General features: G+C 36.3%; 1 protein-coding gene across 9 annotated transcripts in view; it reads left to right on the top strand.

The window, feature by feature from the left end:
* YAP1 (Yes associated protein 1) overlaps nt 1-21,024 on the top strand; it is an 88,287-nt gene that overhangs the window by 56,740 nt on the left and 10,523 nt on the right. For 2 of the 9 annotated variants that reach the window (XM_030954867.1, XM_030954799.1), the window contains 3 exons: nt 986-1,099; nt 13,111-13,304; nt 14,791-14,838. In XM_030954867.1, coding sequence (XP_030810727.1) covers nt 986-1,099; nt 13,111-13,304; nt 14,791-14,838 — 356 coding nt within the window. The remainder of the gene's footprint in view (nt 1-985; nt 1,100-13,110; nt 13,305-14,790; nt 14,839-21,024) is intronic. The other 7 variants (XM_030954808.1, XM_030954831.1, XM_030954823.1 and 4 more) reach the window with 7 other exon arrangements.

The following is a 21,024-nucleotide window of genomic DNA, read 5'->3' as shown; positions in this document are numbered from 1 at the left end:
AAATTTTTGAAGGTTCATGTCAATGTGAGCATAAAAATTCAAAACCATGTATTTGTAAAGCACCTTCCAGATAAGATGAGATAAATATATATTTTTTTAAATAGTTTTCAGTCTAAGCAAAGCATGGGTAAATGTATGTGATCATATAGAGATGGGAACGAGGAGTTTAAGAACTGTATAGGAATGAAAGGTAGTTTCTTGAAAGCTGTTGATGGGAGCATATGGGAACCATTCCTCAGGCTGTGTTCAGACATCAACTGTGGACTCTACAACATCATTATGTACTTCCCTTTGACCATTTTCTAGAAGCAGTTTTCCTGTGTGTGCCTTTCTGCTTGTAGAGACATTGCAACACTGTTCATAGCCCTGTGTCTTTGTGACTGCTCATGGTGTTTCGTTGCCTTTGCTGTGTCATTGCTTGTTTGCCTGCCTTGTTCTTCTGGTTTGCATTTTTGTCTGCTTAAGCTTTGAATGCTTTCACCAAAAGTTAGAGTATGAGGTAAAGAGGAAATTAGTTTTATTCCCTTCTTTTTTTAATTGTTTGTGAAAGACAGGATCATTTCAGGATCTCATCAGTGTTAGGTTGTTGCTGCTGCTGTGTCTTAATCGCTAGATGAACTTTTCTGTGAGAGGTAGATTATTCTATGCTTCTTTTTCCTGGTGCACATGCTGGTTTCATTCTGGCAGGCTTGACTTATTGCTGGTTTCATACTAGAATGCTATAGCAAAATGATATGTCAAAAGTATATGAAAGGATACCAACAAGCTTGAAAATTAAAGTCCAAATCCTAAATAAAAATGATAGAAGTGTTTCCTGTTCCTTGGTTTCCCACCCAGCACTTCTTTGCCCTTAATCCCAGAAATGAGCTTGAAACTCTTCTGTTTCATGTATTGTTATATATGTAGAATGTTAAAATATTTTTTAGATCAATTTCAGGTGGAGCAAGCAAGAGCCCGCCATCAACTCCTTCCTTCTATATTGCAGGCCCACTCCCCGATGGATGGGAACAAGCTATGACCCAGGATGGAGAAATTTACTACATAAACCATAAGAACAAGACCACATCTTGGCTAGACCCAAGGCTTGACCCACGCTTTGGTAAAAGTTCATCTCAATTCAGAATTCTTGATTTGCTTCAGTTCACTCAGCTTTAATTTTGCAGGCATATTTTGAAAATTTTTTATAGTATGATTAAAATATATTTTGAGTTGTAGAGGCCTTATTTAAATAACTTTTTTCCTTTTTCTTCTAAGAAAAATACTATTAGCTTATATCCTCCAGGACTGTATGTTACCCAAGTTTCTAATGCTACGGGTTGGTATTTTGCCACATGATCCATACAGTTCCCCAAAGTGGTGACATTCAGAAATTACTTACTGAGATGGTTTCCGTCAAGCTCACTCATCCCTTTAAATTAGCAAAACTTTACCACAGAAGAATCTTTTAATTCCTAAACAAATATTTACTTTCCTTTGTGCTGTCTTAAGAGGGCATTGTCAAATATTCATGCTGTTTAAGTACACTTGAAACTTATACCAGCTTATAATTCCAGCTTGTCACAGTGATTATCATGACAAAACTTTCTGTATTAAACAACATGATTTTTGTTTTGTTACTCCATTCATTTTGTTGCTCCGACTTTAATAAACCTTTTGTGGGATAAAGACTATGTAATATTGGAAATAGAAGTAGTAACTTAACAATCACAAAGTCTAGATGGAGAAATTCAACAAAACAGAACTTTTATGTAATTTTTTTCAATTATATTTTTGATCTATATGAAGAGCAGAACTGCGAACTTTTCAATAAAGTATGGCACCAATGACAATGAATAGAAATCACATATAATATGAAGACTCTAAACTACTTTCATAGATTATCCAAGATGTATTTAGTATGGCGTTAAAACTTCTGGTTTTTTCTAAAGTCATGACCTGTGGGTGTCAGCCTTATTAGCTTGCCCTTGATTTGTTTTTCCAATAACTTACTATTTTCAACTCCTTTGGATTTTAGTTATTTTTCCAGAGCCATGGAAAAACAGTAGGAGTAAAAAAAAAAGAAGAGATCATTGTGGTTTTCAGGCTTTACTTTTGGACTCAGTGCAGCTAAATGAAAACAGTGTGCAGATCACTGAGTAGGTCAGGCTGAGGGGATGCAAAACCTTTGAAGCTTTACAGGGGTTGACCTAACAACAACTGTGGGCCCCTTCTGGGAGAGGCATTAACTCCATCAATGCCATATAAATACAGAGCTACAAAACTCAACAGTCACTGTTCTGTTTTGTTTTCTGAAATGTCTGCTAGAAATACTGCATTTTGGTTTGTAGGCTTGAGTGCTTACTTACAACATCCGTTTACACTTAGGAGAACACCAGATTGTCATGCTTTGTTTATAAACTGCTCACCAGTTTGTAGACAGGTTGAACCACTATGCAACTTGAGCCCAAAGGTGGGGTGTCAGCTTTGGCAAATGTCCATGCTGGCTTTAACACCAGCCAGAGCTACAGACCTGTTTGCACGTTGCAAGAGGAGTGTGTGGGTAATTTGCAACTTCACAATTACTTAGTATGTGAGTAAGGCTGAAAAGGAAGCAGTCATTTTGAAAATCAGTGTTGTCTTTTGCAATTACATTTACTCAGGTAATCTTGCAGGGTATCTTTTTTTCTTTACGTGCATTACTTTGTCATTTCTAAAGATGAACTGGAATTAAAAAGGGGTGTGGAAAATGCCTCAATGGACAGAGGTTGTGAGCGAGATGAATCTTGCTTTTCACAACTATTTTGTATTCCTGTAAATAGAGTGGTCCAACTGTAAGGGCAAAAGCTGCTTATCTTGTGCATACTGAAACTCTATCAAATGTTAAGGCTGTGCAGTTAAACTGAAAGAAGTTAGAAATGTCCAAAAGACTGATTAAGGGTTTCTTGCTGCATAGCTTCCCTTTTTGGGCCCACTGTGTATGTGCATCCCAGACAGGCTTGAGTACATGCCAAGGCTCTTTATTTTGTGGTTGGACTTTTAATCTGTTCCAGACCTTTTCAGTCAAAGAGCTCAAGTGTAACTGAAAGGGGCAGGAAAGGAAAAAAAAGCATGTGGGCTCTTCTGATCTAGAGTGACGGCAAATAGAGACAAGCTGCTAGCTGCTGTTGAGCTTGAAGGAGTTTTCCTTGAAAACCTAAATTGTACACATTGTATTGTCGTTTATGTTTTTATCATTTGAGCCAAGAAAATACAAAATTCTATTCCTGTTGCTTTCTTACTTGTGACCTCGTTAAATCACTCCAGTCAAGAAGAAAAAAAATCTCTTTGACAGAGTTAAATTACTGAGCCTTGCATTTATTTACTATGTGGAGATCCTCAATAAATATGTGCTGTGACCCTAAATAGCATGTGAATGACTCAGAAGTTTACCTTTCTGTGCTTAATATAGGTTGAAACTTCTGTTGGTATTTTTCCCCTGAGGAAGACCATATCCTTTTTTATCAGTGTGCTTTAATATAAGGCTTGGTTTTCAATATTTGTGACTACTAATACGTCCAGAAGCAGGATAAATTTATCTTTGTCTTGTTGAAGCTTTTGGTTATTACAGTGATGCTAATGGCAATTGAAAATGAAGGAGGAATTAATGTCTCTCTCTGCCACTTTCATGAATCTTAAGAACCATTGAAGGAAACAAGCTATTCAATGGTATGTGCAAACATACTCCTCTGTTCTGGTATTCAGAAGCAGAAGGTATGAAGAATTTTTGCCGTTATTGCTTCTGAATTCCCAGCTTCCAGGGAGACAGCCTTTATGTCTCTGTATGTTCCTCATCAGATGGAAGCTTTGCATTTGTCTTTATTTTCTCTAGTAGGTGTGGATATAGCTCTTTTTTAAATAGTGCTTGGAATTTTCCATTATTGCGTCTAGAAAAGAGCAAGTGGAAGGAAAATCAGTTGGAAAAATTATTTTAGGTGGACTGACTTGGTGTGGAGCATTTTGGTATAGCATTCATGCTTTTAAACAGAAAATAAAGGAATATAATTAGTATGTATTCTTTCTTGGAGCAGGCTTTTAAAAATAATGCATCAGAAAAGAGCCTCTGTCAGAATAGCTGTGGGGTGGGCTGGGTCTCAAACCTGAGTGCTCCAAGTTGAAGATAAGAACTTCGTTCCAAGACTCAAGTCTAACATCTTTGAAATGGGTTAGAGGTCTTCAGCACACCATTTAAGTGTCAGTGAAGTCCTGTGGCTCAGACTTTCATCCTCCAAGTCTACAAATACGACTTTAAAACAGTTTTGTGTTAGGGTAATTCACAAACTTTAATAACTTAGGAAAGAGCTAAGTATGAAAGGAGGGTCTTCCTGTGCCAAGCACAGGCAGTCATAAAGATGACATGGGATCAAAGGAGTAGGGAGATGGAAGGGGGCTGGTCCTTGGGCTTGTGTCAGCAGGATTCTTGTCTGGTGGAGCATCTGGTAAGAACATGCTGTCCTACCTTCTCAGTGCCTTTGCAGGCCTCATAGTAAGAGGCCTCAAATTGCCTTGTTTTTTTATTTTATTTAGAAGAGGGTTTTTTCCCTTGATGGAATTGGACTATTGGGTTGAACTTGTCTTTTGGACCATTTTGTCTTTTCTGCTGTTGTTCATTGGTCATTCTTCACAGATCCTACTGGATTTCTGAGCCTTTCAGATAACACAATGCATTTTCTTGATACTCAAACATCTGAATAGGAAGCAGGTCAGCTATGCATTCGGAGTGGCTGGAGTTGGTGAAGTAGAAGAACATCTGCTTTTCCTATAAAATCAAATTAACTAGAACCAGTTGAGGTTTAAAATTTGTTTAGCTTTTTTGCTGTAAGTTTCCAAGAATTGGCTTTTGTATCAAATACCATTAAAGGGATTTTAACTCTTATTTAAGTTTGCCAATGATAGGACTTTGTTTTGAAATGCAACCTTAAATAATTTGCCCTTTGAGGGTGCTTAATATATTAAATTCAAAGATGAAGTTGAAGTGGGAAAATACTGGAAACTGGCAGTTGATTTCTGCTGGTTTAAGTTTGGTGTGGAAACCTTACTACTCCAGTAGAGTAGTCAGACAAGTGTCTGTAGGGATTGGAGTAAAAACAAGATATTGTTTGAGTTTCCTTGGGTTTTAAAGGCTTGTAACTTATGGTCATACCAATGTTGCACACTCCCAATTTCTTTCCTTCTGGTTTTCCAATTCTTGGAGCTGCAATAATGGGGAATGAAGCAAAATATGTGACCTCGGGTTGAAATCACTGCCACAACTTTATCACTCCCACTTAGAGATAATGTTAATGTTCTTTGAAGTTCTGCATGAATTTCAGATGAGGGGGAAGGTAAGGCAAAACAATGTTTAATATCATTAGGAAAAGTGCCATAGGGGCCCTCTATACAGTAGCTGCTTGACTACATAATTAGAAAATGAAATAAAACTGATGATGATAGTATGATTACAGAGAATGTACACCAGGTTTTTCTGCTTCCTTTTTTTTTTGTATTATAAAAACTGTGTCTTTAAAAAAGTGAAAAGAGCTTGTTCAGAAACACTGTAGTAAAGTGTACATTTAATTGAAACACGTATTTATCTGTTTAAAGAAAAAGCAAGCAAACATACAAGGTTGAAATTCGATTAGAGCTTAAGCTTCAGAGCATCTGCTAATTTTTAAGTATCAGAAATTAAAAGGAGGTATTCCGTAGTGTTGCTTTCTTATTCCTTACCTATCTAGCACTTTGTTTAATATATATTCCTTCAAATTAGTTTGTAGGAGCCTTTCAAGATGCAGATTTTTGGACAAGATAGAACTGGAGGTCTAGATTGGAAAACTGGGGTTTGGCCTTTGTTTAGTCAGAAAAAAAAAAAAAGCCCTGACTTTGTGTCTGATCATAGTAGCATTTAAGACTTCTTAAGATCCAGATCTGCCTTCAGTTTTTTGCACAAAAAGCAGAGCATGAGCCACAAGTGGCTTGGTCTGCAAATACAATGGCATATCCTCTTTACATACCCTGTAAAACAAAGGAGGATTGGACTCATGTAAAAAGGTCCAGTGGTATTAGATTTTTCACTTGTCTGTCTCTGTTTTTCCAGAAGATCAGTTTCAGGAGATCACTTAAGATGGGGTAAAGACTTCTGTATTTTGGTATGTGTGTCAGAGATGTTTACAGATGAAGCAGCATCAGTTTTCAGTGAACCAGTGACTTCTGTCAAAGCCTGCTGCAAATCTGTAGAGGCAGATGAAATTCCACTGGTAAGCATCCGTTTGTAAAAGGCAGGTGCTGCCTTATGGTAATGACAGTAAATAATTATTTGTTGTGTATGACTATATCAGAAAATGAAATCTGTGTTTGTTTGAAAGCAGGATGTATTTATACCTCTTAACTGAAGTTCACTGAAGAAATCACTAAATCTGTCCACAAGTGTTGTGTCAGGATGCAGTTACCTACTTCAGGTAGAATATTTCTAGACTATGAAAGAGAGAGAAACCCACACTTTTCTTAAGAATTTATCAGGACAGTAGGTTTATGTAAGTTTACACCTGTTTTGTGGTTTGTTCTGTTTTCAGAGTAATTGAATCCTGCTTGGGAAAGGAGATTTATTGCTAATGATGTTTGGGTGCCAGTAAAAATAGTGCATGCTTGCAGTGTTGTGCTAAGCAGCTGTGATTGTGAAAGGAAGCTGCACTCCTAACAGAGACACTTTTTCCCCCATATCCTTCTAATACAGCAGTTTGCACTTTCCTGTTAATGAGCCTACTGTGTTAAAAGTTGAAGGTGGATGATTTTGAACATGATTCATTATCTGTAGTCTAAATATATATACACACAGCAATTACATAGTCTATATCTAATCATATATGATCTTAAATTCAAAGACATCAAGTTTTTTGTCTTTGAATTCAATCGTGTTGAAACATGATGGTAGTTTCTTTTATATAGAAGTGTTTCTTGACAGTATACTGTTGATTTTTTTTTGGAGTAGTTTTTACTGGATTTTGTAATTTCTGTTTAGTTATTTCTAATGGGCTTATGACAAATTAAAAATAAATATGAAGTTGTGCAGATGCGATGCATATATACAGGGCTTGTTCCACTCAAATAAATTAAAGGAAAGCTGCATTTAAAAAATGTATCACATTATTCTATAAGAAATTGTAAAGAAGCTTGTCTTTTGGTTAGTTAACCCAGGAAGTATTATGTGGTGATTAAACAGTGAAACTGTTCACAGCTAATAGCCTTATGTAGACTCTTAGCTGGTTAAACTTTGGTCTAACATGTGGACTAGCTTTCATTAGATATATTTTGCCAATGGACAGACATATGAGGCCTTGGTTAGCTCAGATTCCTGCTCTTGCTGTAGTCTTCAGTGTTTCATACAGAAAATTTAAATTTAAACCAACATTAGTTCAGGTTTCTTCTCATAATCTGTCCAGTGCACTGTGTCTTATATAGTTCTGTAGTGCTAATACCAACAGTGTCAGTTGCGTTCTGTAAGTCAAGTAATTTAAAACTCATTTAGCCTTCCAAAATTGAAATTTATTTTTTTAAAAAGTGAACAAGAGTTATGTAGAGAGTTTAAAGAGAGTTCTAATAAGAGCCCATTATTTCAAGAGTTTTGTTTTATATATGTGCACTGAAGTTCCTAAAAGATACTTACTTAACTTACTTTACTGCTGAATATAATTTATATTTGCTTTTCTGGCTGGCCAGAATATTTTAGTTCTTCTGAAACTGGCATACATTGAGTGAAAGTGGTTTATAAATACTGCTGTTTACTGCTGTGGAGGGAAAAGAACTGACACAGCTTTTTGCTCCAGTTTAGTTACCAGTGATTCAAGAGTCTGCACATGCTGTAGAGTCTTAATGGTGCTCAAGTCAGTCTGGCTGTTGCACATCTACATTTGACAATATAGAAAGACTTCAAAAACAATGGCAGATTTATCAAAGAAAAAGGAACTTAATTTATATTGTTTTAACCAGCAGATGTGATAGTGGTACTAAAACAAACAAACAAAAAAAACTAACTTAATTTGAATGAAACTAGTTGATAAATGCAGAGTAATCAGTCTGTAGTTTGGACATGATTCTGTAATGTTATTTTCATTGGATATATCTTGCTTTAACCAAAAGTTCAGCTCAGGAGTCTGTGAATATTTCTGTTTGCCTAAGACACTAAGATTTGTTTGTACACTTAGAGCAGCAAAATGAGCCCAGAGAACAGTCTATTTGTGGTTTCCCCCATACTCTAAGATCCAGGATTGTCAGATTAATCAGAGACTGAAAGCAATGGAATATTTTATTGTGCTAATTTTTAGGTTGTTTCATAACAGCAGCATTATGAAACTGTGAGTGGGATTTCCTTAGAGTAACATAGCAATGCATAATAAAGAATACAATGCAGAAACATGACTTACATCCTGATTAAACAACAAATTGTTGTAGAAAGCCTTTCTTAAAAAAACCCTTGGAACATGTTTTTTATTACTTCTGAGACTCTTTCAGATCCTACTGGTATTTTTTTTTCTTCACCACTCTTTTAAATGTAATCAAAGAGGATTTTTGCCTTTGTTGAAGTGTTGCAAACTAGCACCAGGTTAAAACCTGACTATAGCCAAAAATGATGCACAATAGTTTCAAAATGTCTAGTTTCAAAATGGAGCTGAAGGGGGCAAGTTCTTTAGTTTCCCCAATGAAATCACTGATTCTTATTAGTAAGGACAGTCAGCTATAGTATGCTCGCATCCTGAGCTTTTTTGTTGTTGTTTGTTCAGCTAAATAGTGTCTCTGAATTGGCTGATTTTAGGTTTAGCTTTGAAGGGTGGAATTATAAGTAGGAAAGAAACAACAATATTCAGCTGTGTCTCCTAATCACTAAGGGTGCAATCTCTGCATGTAATTCTGCACAGGAGAGAAGTGCTGTGTTATTGCAAACTGTCACTGTCCTGGGACTTGGGATTTTCGACTGACAGAATCTTGGGAGAGAAATTAGCCTTTTATGCTTGAGTTGTTAAAAATTTGTTGGCCTTTTCTCTCTAACACCAATGCCTGGTAATTGCCTTCTCTCTCTTCGTCCTTTTTTTGGGTTTTGGTTGTTTGGTTTTTTTCATGTATGTCGACAGCAGTCTAAACTTTTTTCAGCAATTGTCAGTTATTGTCTGGTATAGTACAGAAGAGGCATTTCTGCTGCTGACAGTCGAACATTTAATGTGTAGCATTTAAAGACCAGTAATTTTCTCAAAAACATATTGCAGCAATTGCAGTTGACTGTATTCTGCAGATTGTCAAGCCATATTTTAGGACAAGATCTTTTTTATTGTCTTAGGTTTGCCCATGTTTTTTAACTTGTCTGCCCCTCCTCCTCCCTCAAATCCCCCTCTTCTAGAAACAAAGACTTGTTTGTTCCTGCTCTGCCTGTGAGGTCTTTGCATCCTCCGCTGTGTGGGTGCAAAGCCCCTTATTTAAATGCTTTCCATAGCCATGGAAGGTATGGAACAAAATGTATTAGAAACTGGTAAGTCCTAGCTAACAGATAAAATGAAGCTCTTCACCTTTGAATTCGAAGTACTTGATAAGAGCTGTACATGTCAGGATCATTACAAATACATGAGGTGTAGAAAAAATAAAATCTGCTTTCTGAGATCACATTAATAAGCCTATTCTTTAGAGTGCAGATTTCTGCAGTCATGTCCTGGTAAGTAATGGGGAATTGGGAATGTAAAAAGAAAAAAAAGCTCACCAACAAAACAAGCAAGCAAAAGTGCCTCAACCCCAAATCAACAACAAAAAGCTTTAAAACCCTCTGTTTTTTCCTGTCACTTGAAACAAGATGTGTTTCCCCCCTACCTTTTCATTTTACCTTTTCATTTAGTTTAATTTCATGGTTAAAAAGTGTTCACTCATATAAAAAAAATCTGAGGACAGTTTAAAATCTTATAAATTTCAAGTCTTTTGTATTTTCATTCCTGAAATAATATAAGATGTTCAGGAATATCCTTTCAATTATGTGAAAAAAAAAAAAAAATAGAAAGTGGAATTTTAGATTCAGTTTCTAAATAATTACCAAATCATATCATTAAGTGATCCCCTAATATTTATTGACTAATTTTAAGTATACACCAAAGTCTCAATATCTTACGATATTCCTGCTTTACATATGCTTTTTCTTAGAAATACTACTTTCAAAATGGACATTAGAAGACATTTTGGGGATCTAGGATGAGGGAATAAAATTAAAAACATCAGAGAAACATTATTTCTTTCTTAAAGTTAAAATTGCAAAGTCAGTAGATGAGAAGAATGAGGCAAACAGTGATCAGAGAGAACAGGAATAATACAAGCAGCTGTCAGAAATAAAAAGAGCAGAAAGTGGCATGAGCAGGAAATACAAAGCTGCCTCTTTGGGGAAAAGAGATGCTTGTATGGTGCATGCAGGAAAAACAAATTCATAACATGTTAAAGGAATGTTAGTGATACTGCACTGAAGTGTTTAACTAAGGTTAGACACTATTAAATTTTTATAAGGTTATCTGTAACATGACTTGGCTGTGAACTGCATTGAGGTAGGACTCTGAAACCATGATTATATAACTGAGGACTAGACTATAAAGGGAGTGTTTTTAACCAAAAGAAAATTGACATTTTTCAGCTTTGGGTACTTAAATTCTATAAGCTAGTTTGCTTTTAACTTAGATGTGCTCATTTCAGGTGATTGACATTTTTAAATTTTTCTTCCTTTTGACTTTACACTGTAATTGACCTTCCATCTTGTTTATTAGCAGGGTTTGGATCCTGGAACTTATGAGAGGTAGCACACACTTTGGATAGGGTTGCAGAATTAGCTAACAGCGGGAGAAGACTGTTTTCCATTGTCCCCTATTAACTTCATTTCTGCTTATAGGCTGAAAGAGAGTAAAATATATAGAGCAAAAGGAATGGTCCTGGTTCCAGATTTGAAAAAAGAGAAGGAGATCTATTCCCCACACCAGCAATGTCTTGTCTAGCTTATCTAAGACTTCTAGATGGGCTGCCTTGCTTTTTGCATTGCTTTCTCTAGCTTCAACTCTGCTTCAACGTTGATAAATGAAGGTTGAGTAATTGCTGTCAAGCTTCCAGCAGATATTGCCCAGTGGAGCTCCTGGTGCTTGTGGTTAAATATTCACTGCCCACATCCTTACAGGACAGCTGTTGATGGTGTTAGGACTTTTACTTAACAGTTTCTAGGTAGTGTCTTGGGCTAGTCTTCCTGCCACTGGCCCAGAGACCACAGTGCGCGTGGCAAAGCTAGTTAATTGGCTCTCTCTGGTCACCTTCTGTCCTGAAGTTCAGTTCTGATGGTGAAGTGGTGCTGGATGTCTCGTAACATCAACTGCTTGATTTTAGGCTTTGATCCACAGGAATGTCGTTTTCCCACTGCTTTTTTTTTTCATGCTGCATCAAGATGACACTTGTAGGCTGTAACTGAACTGCAGTCCTAGTTGTTTCTACTTGGTACTGGGCTTCAGTTTGTGTTCCTACTTTACAGGAAGTTCTATCATATTAGCAATTATATGTATGAAGTTCTTTAACTAGTAACTGCATGAAATACTGTTTCAAATTACTGTAAGCTATTTTACAGTATTTTATGTTGGCTGGACTCATGAAAATGTAACCCTTCTGCCCATTAGGATGTTGAGTCTGTGCTGGACCAGTGGATTAGTTGAAAGGGTAGACTGCAGGGTTAGGTTTCTAATTGGTTTAGTACTATGTGATAAATATATGCTGGCTTTCTTGGAACAGAAGAACAGCACTACTGTACCTTAAATTGAACACTCAAAAGACAGTGGAGACTGAAGGGCTTTTCACTGAAAAGATTATACAGTTTTTTTTTATGAGAGAATTCTCCTTTCTTATGGTAGTTTGAAATGTTAGTATTCCAGGAATCCTCTGTATGATGAAAACATTAATTCAAACTAATTCTACAGATGTTTTTTTTTTCCCCACTTCACTCTGTCATCCTAAAAGAACCTCTCTCTTTGTTTTTCTTTGTTTCTGTAAACCATAATCCTCATTCCCCGAAAAAAAAAAATGCTTGCCATTCTCCCATCCTTGCTTCAGCAAATGCATTCTGCAGAATACTGTGAGTGCTAACAGATTCAGTCTGTTACAGAGAACATGGTGGAGATGGAGAGCTAATTCCAAGCTGAAAGTCCCTGAAAGTAGTGCCCTTGCAATACAGTTAGCTTTTCCCACCCTCTCTTTCACTTTGGGAACTCTAGTGCTCTGTTGACTTTAACCATATTCATATGAGGGAGAAATCAGGCCTCATATCACTTATGTATTATTTTATAAAATAAAATTGTCTTAGGCCTTGCTTTTATAGGGGAAGGGAAGAGGGGTTCTCATTGTGCATTATGCTTTCAAAGCTCCATTTTTAGTCTCCGCTCCCCAGGAAAAATGCAATGCATAATTCTGGGGGATAAAAGAAAATGAAGCGCTAGCAAAATGTTTTCTATGTTGATGTCCATATTTATGGCTGTATAATTTATCTGCCATTTCTGTACCAACTGTAATTTTGCCTATCAAGAAGCTCTAAATGAAGTCTCTAACACTAAAATAGTGATGTGACAAGGATGTGAATGCTGGTTGCATGACCTTGCACCACAACAGGTAGCCTTTAATTGTTTTTGATAGAAGTGAAATAATCCATTTTGTCATTCTGTGTGTTCTCAAGTTACAGGTACCTAAGATTCCACATGAATAAAACAAGTTATTTACTATTTGTGTCTGCAGTGAGAATAGTTTATTAGAAAGAAGAGAGATTTTTCTAATTCAACTTGAAATATTTTACTACCACTTTTGAATTTTTCACCAGTTAGCCCATTAAACTGTTTTTAGAAGCTTTTAGAATAAGTACATGGTCTTAACCATGAGACTGTTGCGTTAATTTTGCACACGTTGATTGCTCACACATGAGCATATGTTTCACACTCTGAATATTAGTGTAGCTGCATGTTTTGTACTGTCATGCCTTGTAATTTTGTATATTTTTTAATGTATACCTTTCATGAATACTACTTTCCTTGCATATATTTGTTTGAATTTATTTTTTAAATGTTTATTGTTTTGGTTCCTTAGCCATGAATCAGCGAATCAGCCAAAGTGCTCCAGTCAAACAGCCACCTCCTCTGGCTCCTCAGAGTCCCCAGGGTGGTGTGATGGGAGGGAGTAGCTCCAATCAGCAACAACAGATGAGACTTCAGCAGCTACAGATGGAGAAAGAAAGGCTGAGACTGAAGCATCAAGAACTGCTTCGGCAGGTGAGGCCACAGGTTAGACACCTACTTCCACTATTTCTTTTGTATGTTATGTTTTGATTTTTCTAAGTTGTTGTTTCAGTGAGTCTTAAAGACCAGTGACTATACAAAAAGCTTTGAGATCTAAAAAGGTCTGAATTCATTCTCTTACCGATACCAGCTTGGTGGTGAAAGTATTTGATTTTTTTAGACTGAAGAATTTTGCTTTCCTCCTTCTAACAAAACTTTTGAAGAGCAGGCTTTACAAACTATAAGGATGACAGTGTGGACTGTTGATATGATTGGATATTCCTCCTAATAATATATTTCATATTCATTGAGTTCCAAGTCATGTAAAACGTTATTTCCAACAGCTACTTTAGTTCTCCCTTTTAAGTGGAGGAAAGTCTTCAGTTTTAGAACCTGTTGCAGTCTGTAGGATTTTGAAATATTTTCAAAGTTTATATAAGATACATTGAGGAGATGCCTTGTTGCCAAAATCTTATCCGTTCAATAGTAGAGTGAGCATGAAACAACTGAATAACTTGTGCTACATTTTGAACCTGCGGCTTTCTTATGCTGGAGAATTTCAAACTTCATACTAAGGCTGCAAACTATGCCTTTCAGTGTTTTCTACTATATGGATATGGCTGTAGCAAATATTAAAGTGTAGGGCTGGACTTTGCAATCTCTGGATTGGAATTCGGGCTTGATCTCCTCTTGACTCTAAGCCTTCTGCTTCGATTGTTCAATCTGAGTGTTTTAATAGTTATTACTGTCTATGCTAGATACTTAAGTTATTTCTTTGGGTTTTTGACACTGGCAGAAAAAGCACTAATCTTTTCTTTGAGGAAAACCTTCTAAAATCTTTCCCTTTTCACTTTGGGTGATGGGTCTTGTATCAGAGGAGGATAACATCTTAATGTCTTCAAAGACAGCTTTTCTCTTTCTTCATCACCTGCAGTATTCTGTCCTGGAATCTGACTTCCGTTATCCCCTTTGTAGTCAAGGACTATTTTGTAGGAATCTTCAGCATCTCTTGGTGTAAGATGGGTCATCTTTACAGCCATTACTTTTTATAGTACTCTAGGTAAGAATACATTGCAAAGGTGGCATCAGGACTTTCTCTCTGCTTAAGCACCTGGGCTTCTGCTGTTTCTGCTTTGCAATTAATCCACAAACAGACATTTTACCCTGTGCTAGCATGCTTCTAGGTAGGCCTTCTAATTGTCTTCTTGCCTCAGTTGTCATTGAGAACCTGACTAACTTTGGAGCAGGTGACAATCGGTTCTCTTCATGTTGTTCTCCTTAGTTATTAAGCTTGTCTGTCAAATACACATCCTTGGTAAATCTGTGAGTTTTGTTTCACTGTGTCATGATTTTCACAGTTCTTAACTCCCTTATCCTGTCTCATCTGGCCTGTCTCGGGGGCTTGATACTACAAGATGGTGTTTATAAGACAGCCTGCATAGGTAAACCATGCAGCTAAAGTAATTTTTATCCATCTTATTTTTACTCTTAGGCATTGCGGAATATCAATCCCAGCACAGCAAATTCTCCAAAACATCAGGTAGGCTCTAAACTGATGTTTCAGCGTAATTAGAAAAATGAAAGCATTAAATTAGGCTAGCAGGGAACTTTTTGCTACATGAAAACATTCTAAAAAAGAAGGAAAAAAACCCCCAACAAACAAAACACCAGCCTCTGCCATGCACATTTTTGAATCACGTTTCTGGTCACAGCCCTAACACTGTTTTTAGGAGTGCTGCATTACCACAACTTTATATCAGTATTTAAAAGCGAACAAGGAATTCATTGCACATTTTTTTACATTGAAAACAGCCTTCTTGTTTAGCATTCTTGAGGATACTGCTGTTCCAGTTCTGATGTCATCAAGATGTTTGTTTGAAGCAAACTATCTAAGGTAGTAGTTGGTGACTTTTAAGTACTGTTCATATGAATGTTCTTATCAGTTCGTTAAAGCAGGTATGATCTTAGAGAAGGACATCTGTTATCAGTTAATGAAGAGTCACTTGAAATGGTTATGATTTTTAAGCATGCATAGTATAACAGAATTACTTACTAGATTAGATGAACAAAATAATTGCTATGCAGTATAGTTTTTCCATTTGGACGTTTAACTGGCTCTTGCACACATACATTTTCTGTATAGAAAACAACAATTATGAAAAGCTCAGACCAAAATAAAATTGTTCAAAATGTGAAGCATAATAAACAGCTTATTGTGGTCTTCTTTCAGTTGCTAAAGAAGTTGAACATAGAATGAATCTCTGGAAGGGTGGATTTATGGATATATTCAAAGAACTTCATATTTACTAATGTTAACAGTATTTCAATCTACTGAATCTTAATACCAATATTTATATTAGCTTGTGCTGTTCTTTGTTTTTTAAGAAAAACCTCTGTATGCATTAGGTGAGAAAAACAGAATAAATTAAAGTATCCTCTGTTTGGAAGCCATGAGTACTGATGTACTGTTGCATTCTGAAGAGTACCACAAGCCTTGTATATTACTAGTTCTGACATATAGGAACCTCAGACCTTAGTGCTGACACCCTGGAAAAAATACTTTCTTGTTTGGCAATACCAGAGCCGCTCTTAAACAGAAGTGTTTTAATTGAGATGTAGTAATTTGATTAATTAACAAAGCATTAGCCACATAATGATCTTATCAATCAATATTAGATTCTATTCTGGAGGAGAAAAAAAAGTCCTCAAGAATAATGGGTATACAAGAGAATAAACAAAGGAGAACTACTCCACAGTAGTGGAGCAAAATACCTTATCTTCTGGCATAATTAGGTCATTCATAGGGGATGTTTTTCTTACACAATGCCAAAAGTGTATTCTGTGTTTTCTTCTATGCCTGACGCCCTGTCATTGTTCACTCTTCCACTAATATCTTCCTGTTGCCAAATCAAAAAATAGAGGAAATGGAGAAGTTTGTTATCAGTTTCATACTGTACTCTGTAACATGAGGTTTTTGGAACTTCTTGAAATTATGGCTTTAAATCCTACAAAACAGCGAAAACTCAAAGGGACTATACTGACAATTCATTAAATGTATAAGTACTGGTCACTCTGCTCTGTTTGGAGTGGAAACTGATGAAAGGAGTCATACAAAAATCAGGATTCCATTTGTATTTAAATTTGCTTCCTACCATACCTCCTGCCTGGGATCAGTTTTATTAGTCTGCACTTGCTAATGAGTCAAGGTGTGTGTGAGTGATCTGTTGGGTAGAAGAATGGGCAATCATGTCACCTTTAAAGTTCTGTAATACTAGACTATTCGTGTCACACCATCTAAATGTACTTTTTGTGTTTTCATATCACCTCAGTAAAGTAATGAATAGCCACAGGTGGAAGAAAGTGCTTAGAGAACTGCTTCAGGGTTCTGGCTCTCTAAATGCTTCTTGAGGCCTTGTACTGTAGAGGCAAATGTAGTCTGTCTTCTCTGATGCTGCTGCTATTGAAATCCCAATCTGTACATCTGATTAGATCACAGCTGACCTAGTTAATCTGGAAAATGTATAGAAAGAATTAAAATTTCTTTGCTCAACTTTTTCTTGCAGACAGGTCATTCTTTCTTTTTGAATAAAATTAATGAAGTTTGGAGGAATTACCTGCTTCCCTGATTATATGCTGTGCTTGGTGGCAGAGTAATTGCTTCTCTTGCTAACTTTTATATATTCTCTTAAGGAATAATAAAAATTAAATCTTCATATATTCAGTGCTCTTAATTCTGGGACGGCTAAGTCTGTTTTAGAGAGGGATTGCCAAGGTCTTTCGTTTGTAAAGAAATTATGTAACACTGGCATTCTTGAAGCTTGCATCTAATGAAATCTCTTGTATAGATGGATTAAAAACATCTGAGAAGTGTTCCTTAACTTTTAACTGTAACTCTGAACTTTTCATGTCACACAATCACTAGGTTAGAAGGGACTGGTGGAGGTCATCTAGCCCAACATCCTGATCCTTCTTGACATTTTTCCCCATGTAGCCTGGATACAGTACCATGGTTGTATTTATATCTATGATCAGTTTTTTTGGTACTGGGTAGCCATAGTGTTCCTGGCAGGTTGTGGTCTCTCTGCCATGGTACTGCAGTATCCTGTGGTGACACTAACATTCCAAGTGTTGTGTATGGAAGCCTTACCTTCTGGAAAGAGCAAATAATTGCTCAGCTTTATTTTTTATAGAAAGCACTATAAGAGACTCTTCTTGTTTGAATGAGGATGTATTTTACTGAAATTCTAAAAATGTCAAAGGTACCTGTAGCAAAAATTACAACTTTCAGACTTACTGCGTATCAGCAAGAACTGTTGATACATCCAGGAAATTTAAAATCACCAAGCATCTGTTCAGTTACTTGTGCTTATCATCATCAGTTATTTGTGAAACCTTAAAAATGTCTGTCTGTCTTAGTAAAGAGATTGCATGACTTGACTTTCACTCCATCCCCACTAGCTCTCTTTCCATTTTCCTACAGTTAGCATCTGATTGTCAACAATTTCTAATGTAGAGCAGATGTCAATCAGGTTTTGTATATGTCACAAAATTGAACGGATAGTTAAGTAACAGATTTCTTCCCTTACACTGTGCTGTGGAAAGAAATAGAGGCAAATAATGTCGAGGTACAAATGGCATTATTCTTGGATGTTGTGCAGATTATTTTCTTGTGCTGAGAATGGAAGATTTCTCATTTATTTGCTGCTAATATTAGAGTATTTGCTAGTAAGATCAGCATACTACATATTTATAAGTTCCTCTGTATGTGCTTGCTGATCTGCTGCTTGTTTCTAGCTTGTTTCTAAGCTTTACAGATCAACAGAATAATTGTATTGCTTGCTCATGTGTGTAGATCTTTATGGATAAATACCTTGTTTAAAAGTCTGTATAGTAAATCAGAACTGCATTCACTGGCTGTGCTGATTGTTGTGACTGAAGCAGTGAATGGTCCATTTCCCACTCAGTCCTCACAAATTGCCCAACTCCTCATTGCTGAGTTCATTTGTCTTCCATCAGTCCCCATGTCTTCCCTGTTTCTTTTGTGTATGTGCTGTAACTTTGTAGCCCTTGCAAAAATGCAGGCACTTAATCTGAAGAGGCAACTGGTGCTGTAAGTCTGCCCATAAGTGTCATAGTCTTCTCTTTCCCTTAAAACTTCTGTCCCATCCCAGGAAAGCCTGTGGATCATTTGAAAGTCAAGTGATGGTTGGGGGCAGAAATGTTTAAATTGGCACTTTTAAAGTAAATTTGCAAAACCAGTTATCAGGATATATCAAGTAAAATTGAGTAGCGTATCATAAGAATATAAGTGAGTTGCAGAAGTCGTCTGCCTTTCCTCAAAAAGCCAGTGAAGATAAAAATGCTCTTAAAAGGGTAGTTTTATAAAGTTAATTTGAACATGGTGTGAATGACCTGTAATTTAATGTAAAACTTAATCTGTCTGGAATTATGAAAAAAAAATGTGCGTGAGGTCAGCCAGATAGATTACACAGTGCTGACCTTATTTTAAAAATTACTTAACAAGATGACAGATCATTTTGGTCTGTGTAATAACTAAAATTCAGCTTTTGTGCTAACAGTAGGAATGCGACTTTTTTTTCTTTTCCCAGAGGAACTTAAAACAAGTTTGACATACTTAAAAAATAGAATGAGATCAATTCATAGAAATCTAAGCCAGGATTTTGTCATAGTTTTATTTTTGCCTCCAGACTTTAAATACTTCTAATAAAGCACATATTTCAAAGCATTAATTAAAAGCCATGAGTTCACATTGCTCTGTTTTGGAGCTGGGAGAGACTTGGACACTCCCATACATTTTTTTAAGTATAGAAAACCTACAACTTTTTTTATTGCAAACAGGTTATAAGGAAGGAGAAATGAAAAGACTGTTCTTTAAGCAACACAACTTCAGCTTCCATTTTTTGTACCTTTTAGGAAAAATAGTCTTAACATATTCTTTAGGCCTTTAGGAAACTCTGCTTGTCTTAAAAAATTATTAAAAATTGCCCTGTATTTGTTTCTCAATAGCTTGTCTTTTTTGGTAATTCCTTTCTCTTTCAGACTCCCAGAATGACATAAATTTATTACTTAGATGAGTAATAACATTCTTTTGAGGGGAAAGTGCTTCTGACTCCAGTAAAAGTAGCAGTAATGCTACTTATAAATAGTTAAAAATAGTTGCAGTTTTCCATTTTTTAGCAATGTTGTTAAAACAAAGATAAAAGCAGTGCTAATTTTAAAAATACTAGTTTCACTACGTAGTACATGCCAAAGAATAGGCAAAATATAGTTCTCTCTCCTGGTTTAATACATCTCTATAGTGGGCCTTTAGAGAAATGACGGGTTTTTTTGTTTTAGCTGGCTAGCGTCTTGAGCTACATTTATTTTTACCATACTATTTGAGTTTATGTATTGATGAAACTTCAGTCTCTCCTACACTCTGAGGATTTAGAAAAATACAAAGGTAACTTCACTGTTTTTCTGAATTTCTTGTTCCTTTGTACTGACTTTTTTTCTTATAGTAACAGAAGAAAAATTGTGGGTTTTTTTTCTTTCCTGGTGTCAGTAGCTCTTGAAAAGGGGACATCTGGATTTCTTATCTTCCTCACAACTATTGAATCAGGAGGCAGTTCCAGTTGGAAAGGCGCACAAAGGAGATAAAATGTCACTTTAGTTCATATACAGAAATGACTCCATGTAGACTTTGCCTTGTTACCACTCTTTGTGGCACTGGTGTGTGATGAAGCTGCTTCTGCAGTCTGCTGGCACTTTTGGCTCCTTCTCTTCATCCAAATCAGGGACTGCAGCCCAAGGAAATAAAGATGTAATGTACAGATCAAATCAAGAGGGAAGGGGAAAAGGACGCAGCACATGGGTGAGCAGTTCTTGAGCTGTCTCTGGGATAGCTGGTCTAAGACCTTCTGCCTTCTTCAGATCAGTGTTTGGGAAATTCCAGGAAGAACGCTTCTTTCTTTCTTTTTTACAAATGGCTGAATCTACCTGTATATCAGGTAACTTGTCACTGATACAAGGCTTCAAACTTAGCTGTGAAGTAAGATGTCATTATATAGGCTTTACATTTGGTTTTATTACAGAAGCAAATGAAAATCATATGGATAAGCCTTTAGAAATTACTAAAAGATGTTTAACGTTCTGTGATCTAAAAATGGGGATGGAGTATTAGTACTGTTTGTTAGAACACTGGCCAGATAAGTGGTGATGAGCAGAGGGATAGGTTTACTTGACATAGTAATTGTGTGTGGTGAACACAGAAACCAGTTGCATGCTTGTACACTTTCTGCAGAGATCTAATCAGCTCTAGTGAGAAAATTTTCAAGTGCAAGACATAAAACTTAAAGGAATATGTAGAATAGTAATCCACAGGAATGGGGATGAAACATATGCAGATTAGTAAGGAAAAGAAAACCTGTCAGCAGGAAAGCTTCAATACACAGTCTGCTGGAAATAAAATGAAATAACCTTAGATTTCTTTAAAAGAAATCACTTGGAAAAAGAATTGGGGCAAAGTTAGTTTTATATTCTAAAAGACTACAGTATAGTAGTCCTTAAGTTTATCATTGAAAATGGATGAAGACCTCTCATTTTACAAGTGAGAAATATTAAGTATTGTCAAGACTGACAAGATTGGTTTTGCCTGAGATTATCTTCCCAGGCACAGCCTGGAAGTCACATACTACCAGCAATGGTGACAGGATAGTCAATAGAT

This window comes from Camarhynchus parvulus, chromosome 1 (genome assembly GCF_901933205.1).
Source record: "Camarhynchus parvulus chromosome 1, STF_HiC, whole genome shotgun sequence".
Taxonomy (NCBI): domain Eukaryota; kingdom Metazoa; phylum Chordata; class Aves; order Passeriformes; family Thraupidae; genus Camarhynchus; species Camarhynchus parvulus.
Note: the sequence above shows the minus strand (reverse complement) of the source record. Positions and strands in the feature narration are given on the sequence as shown.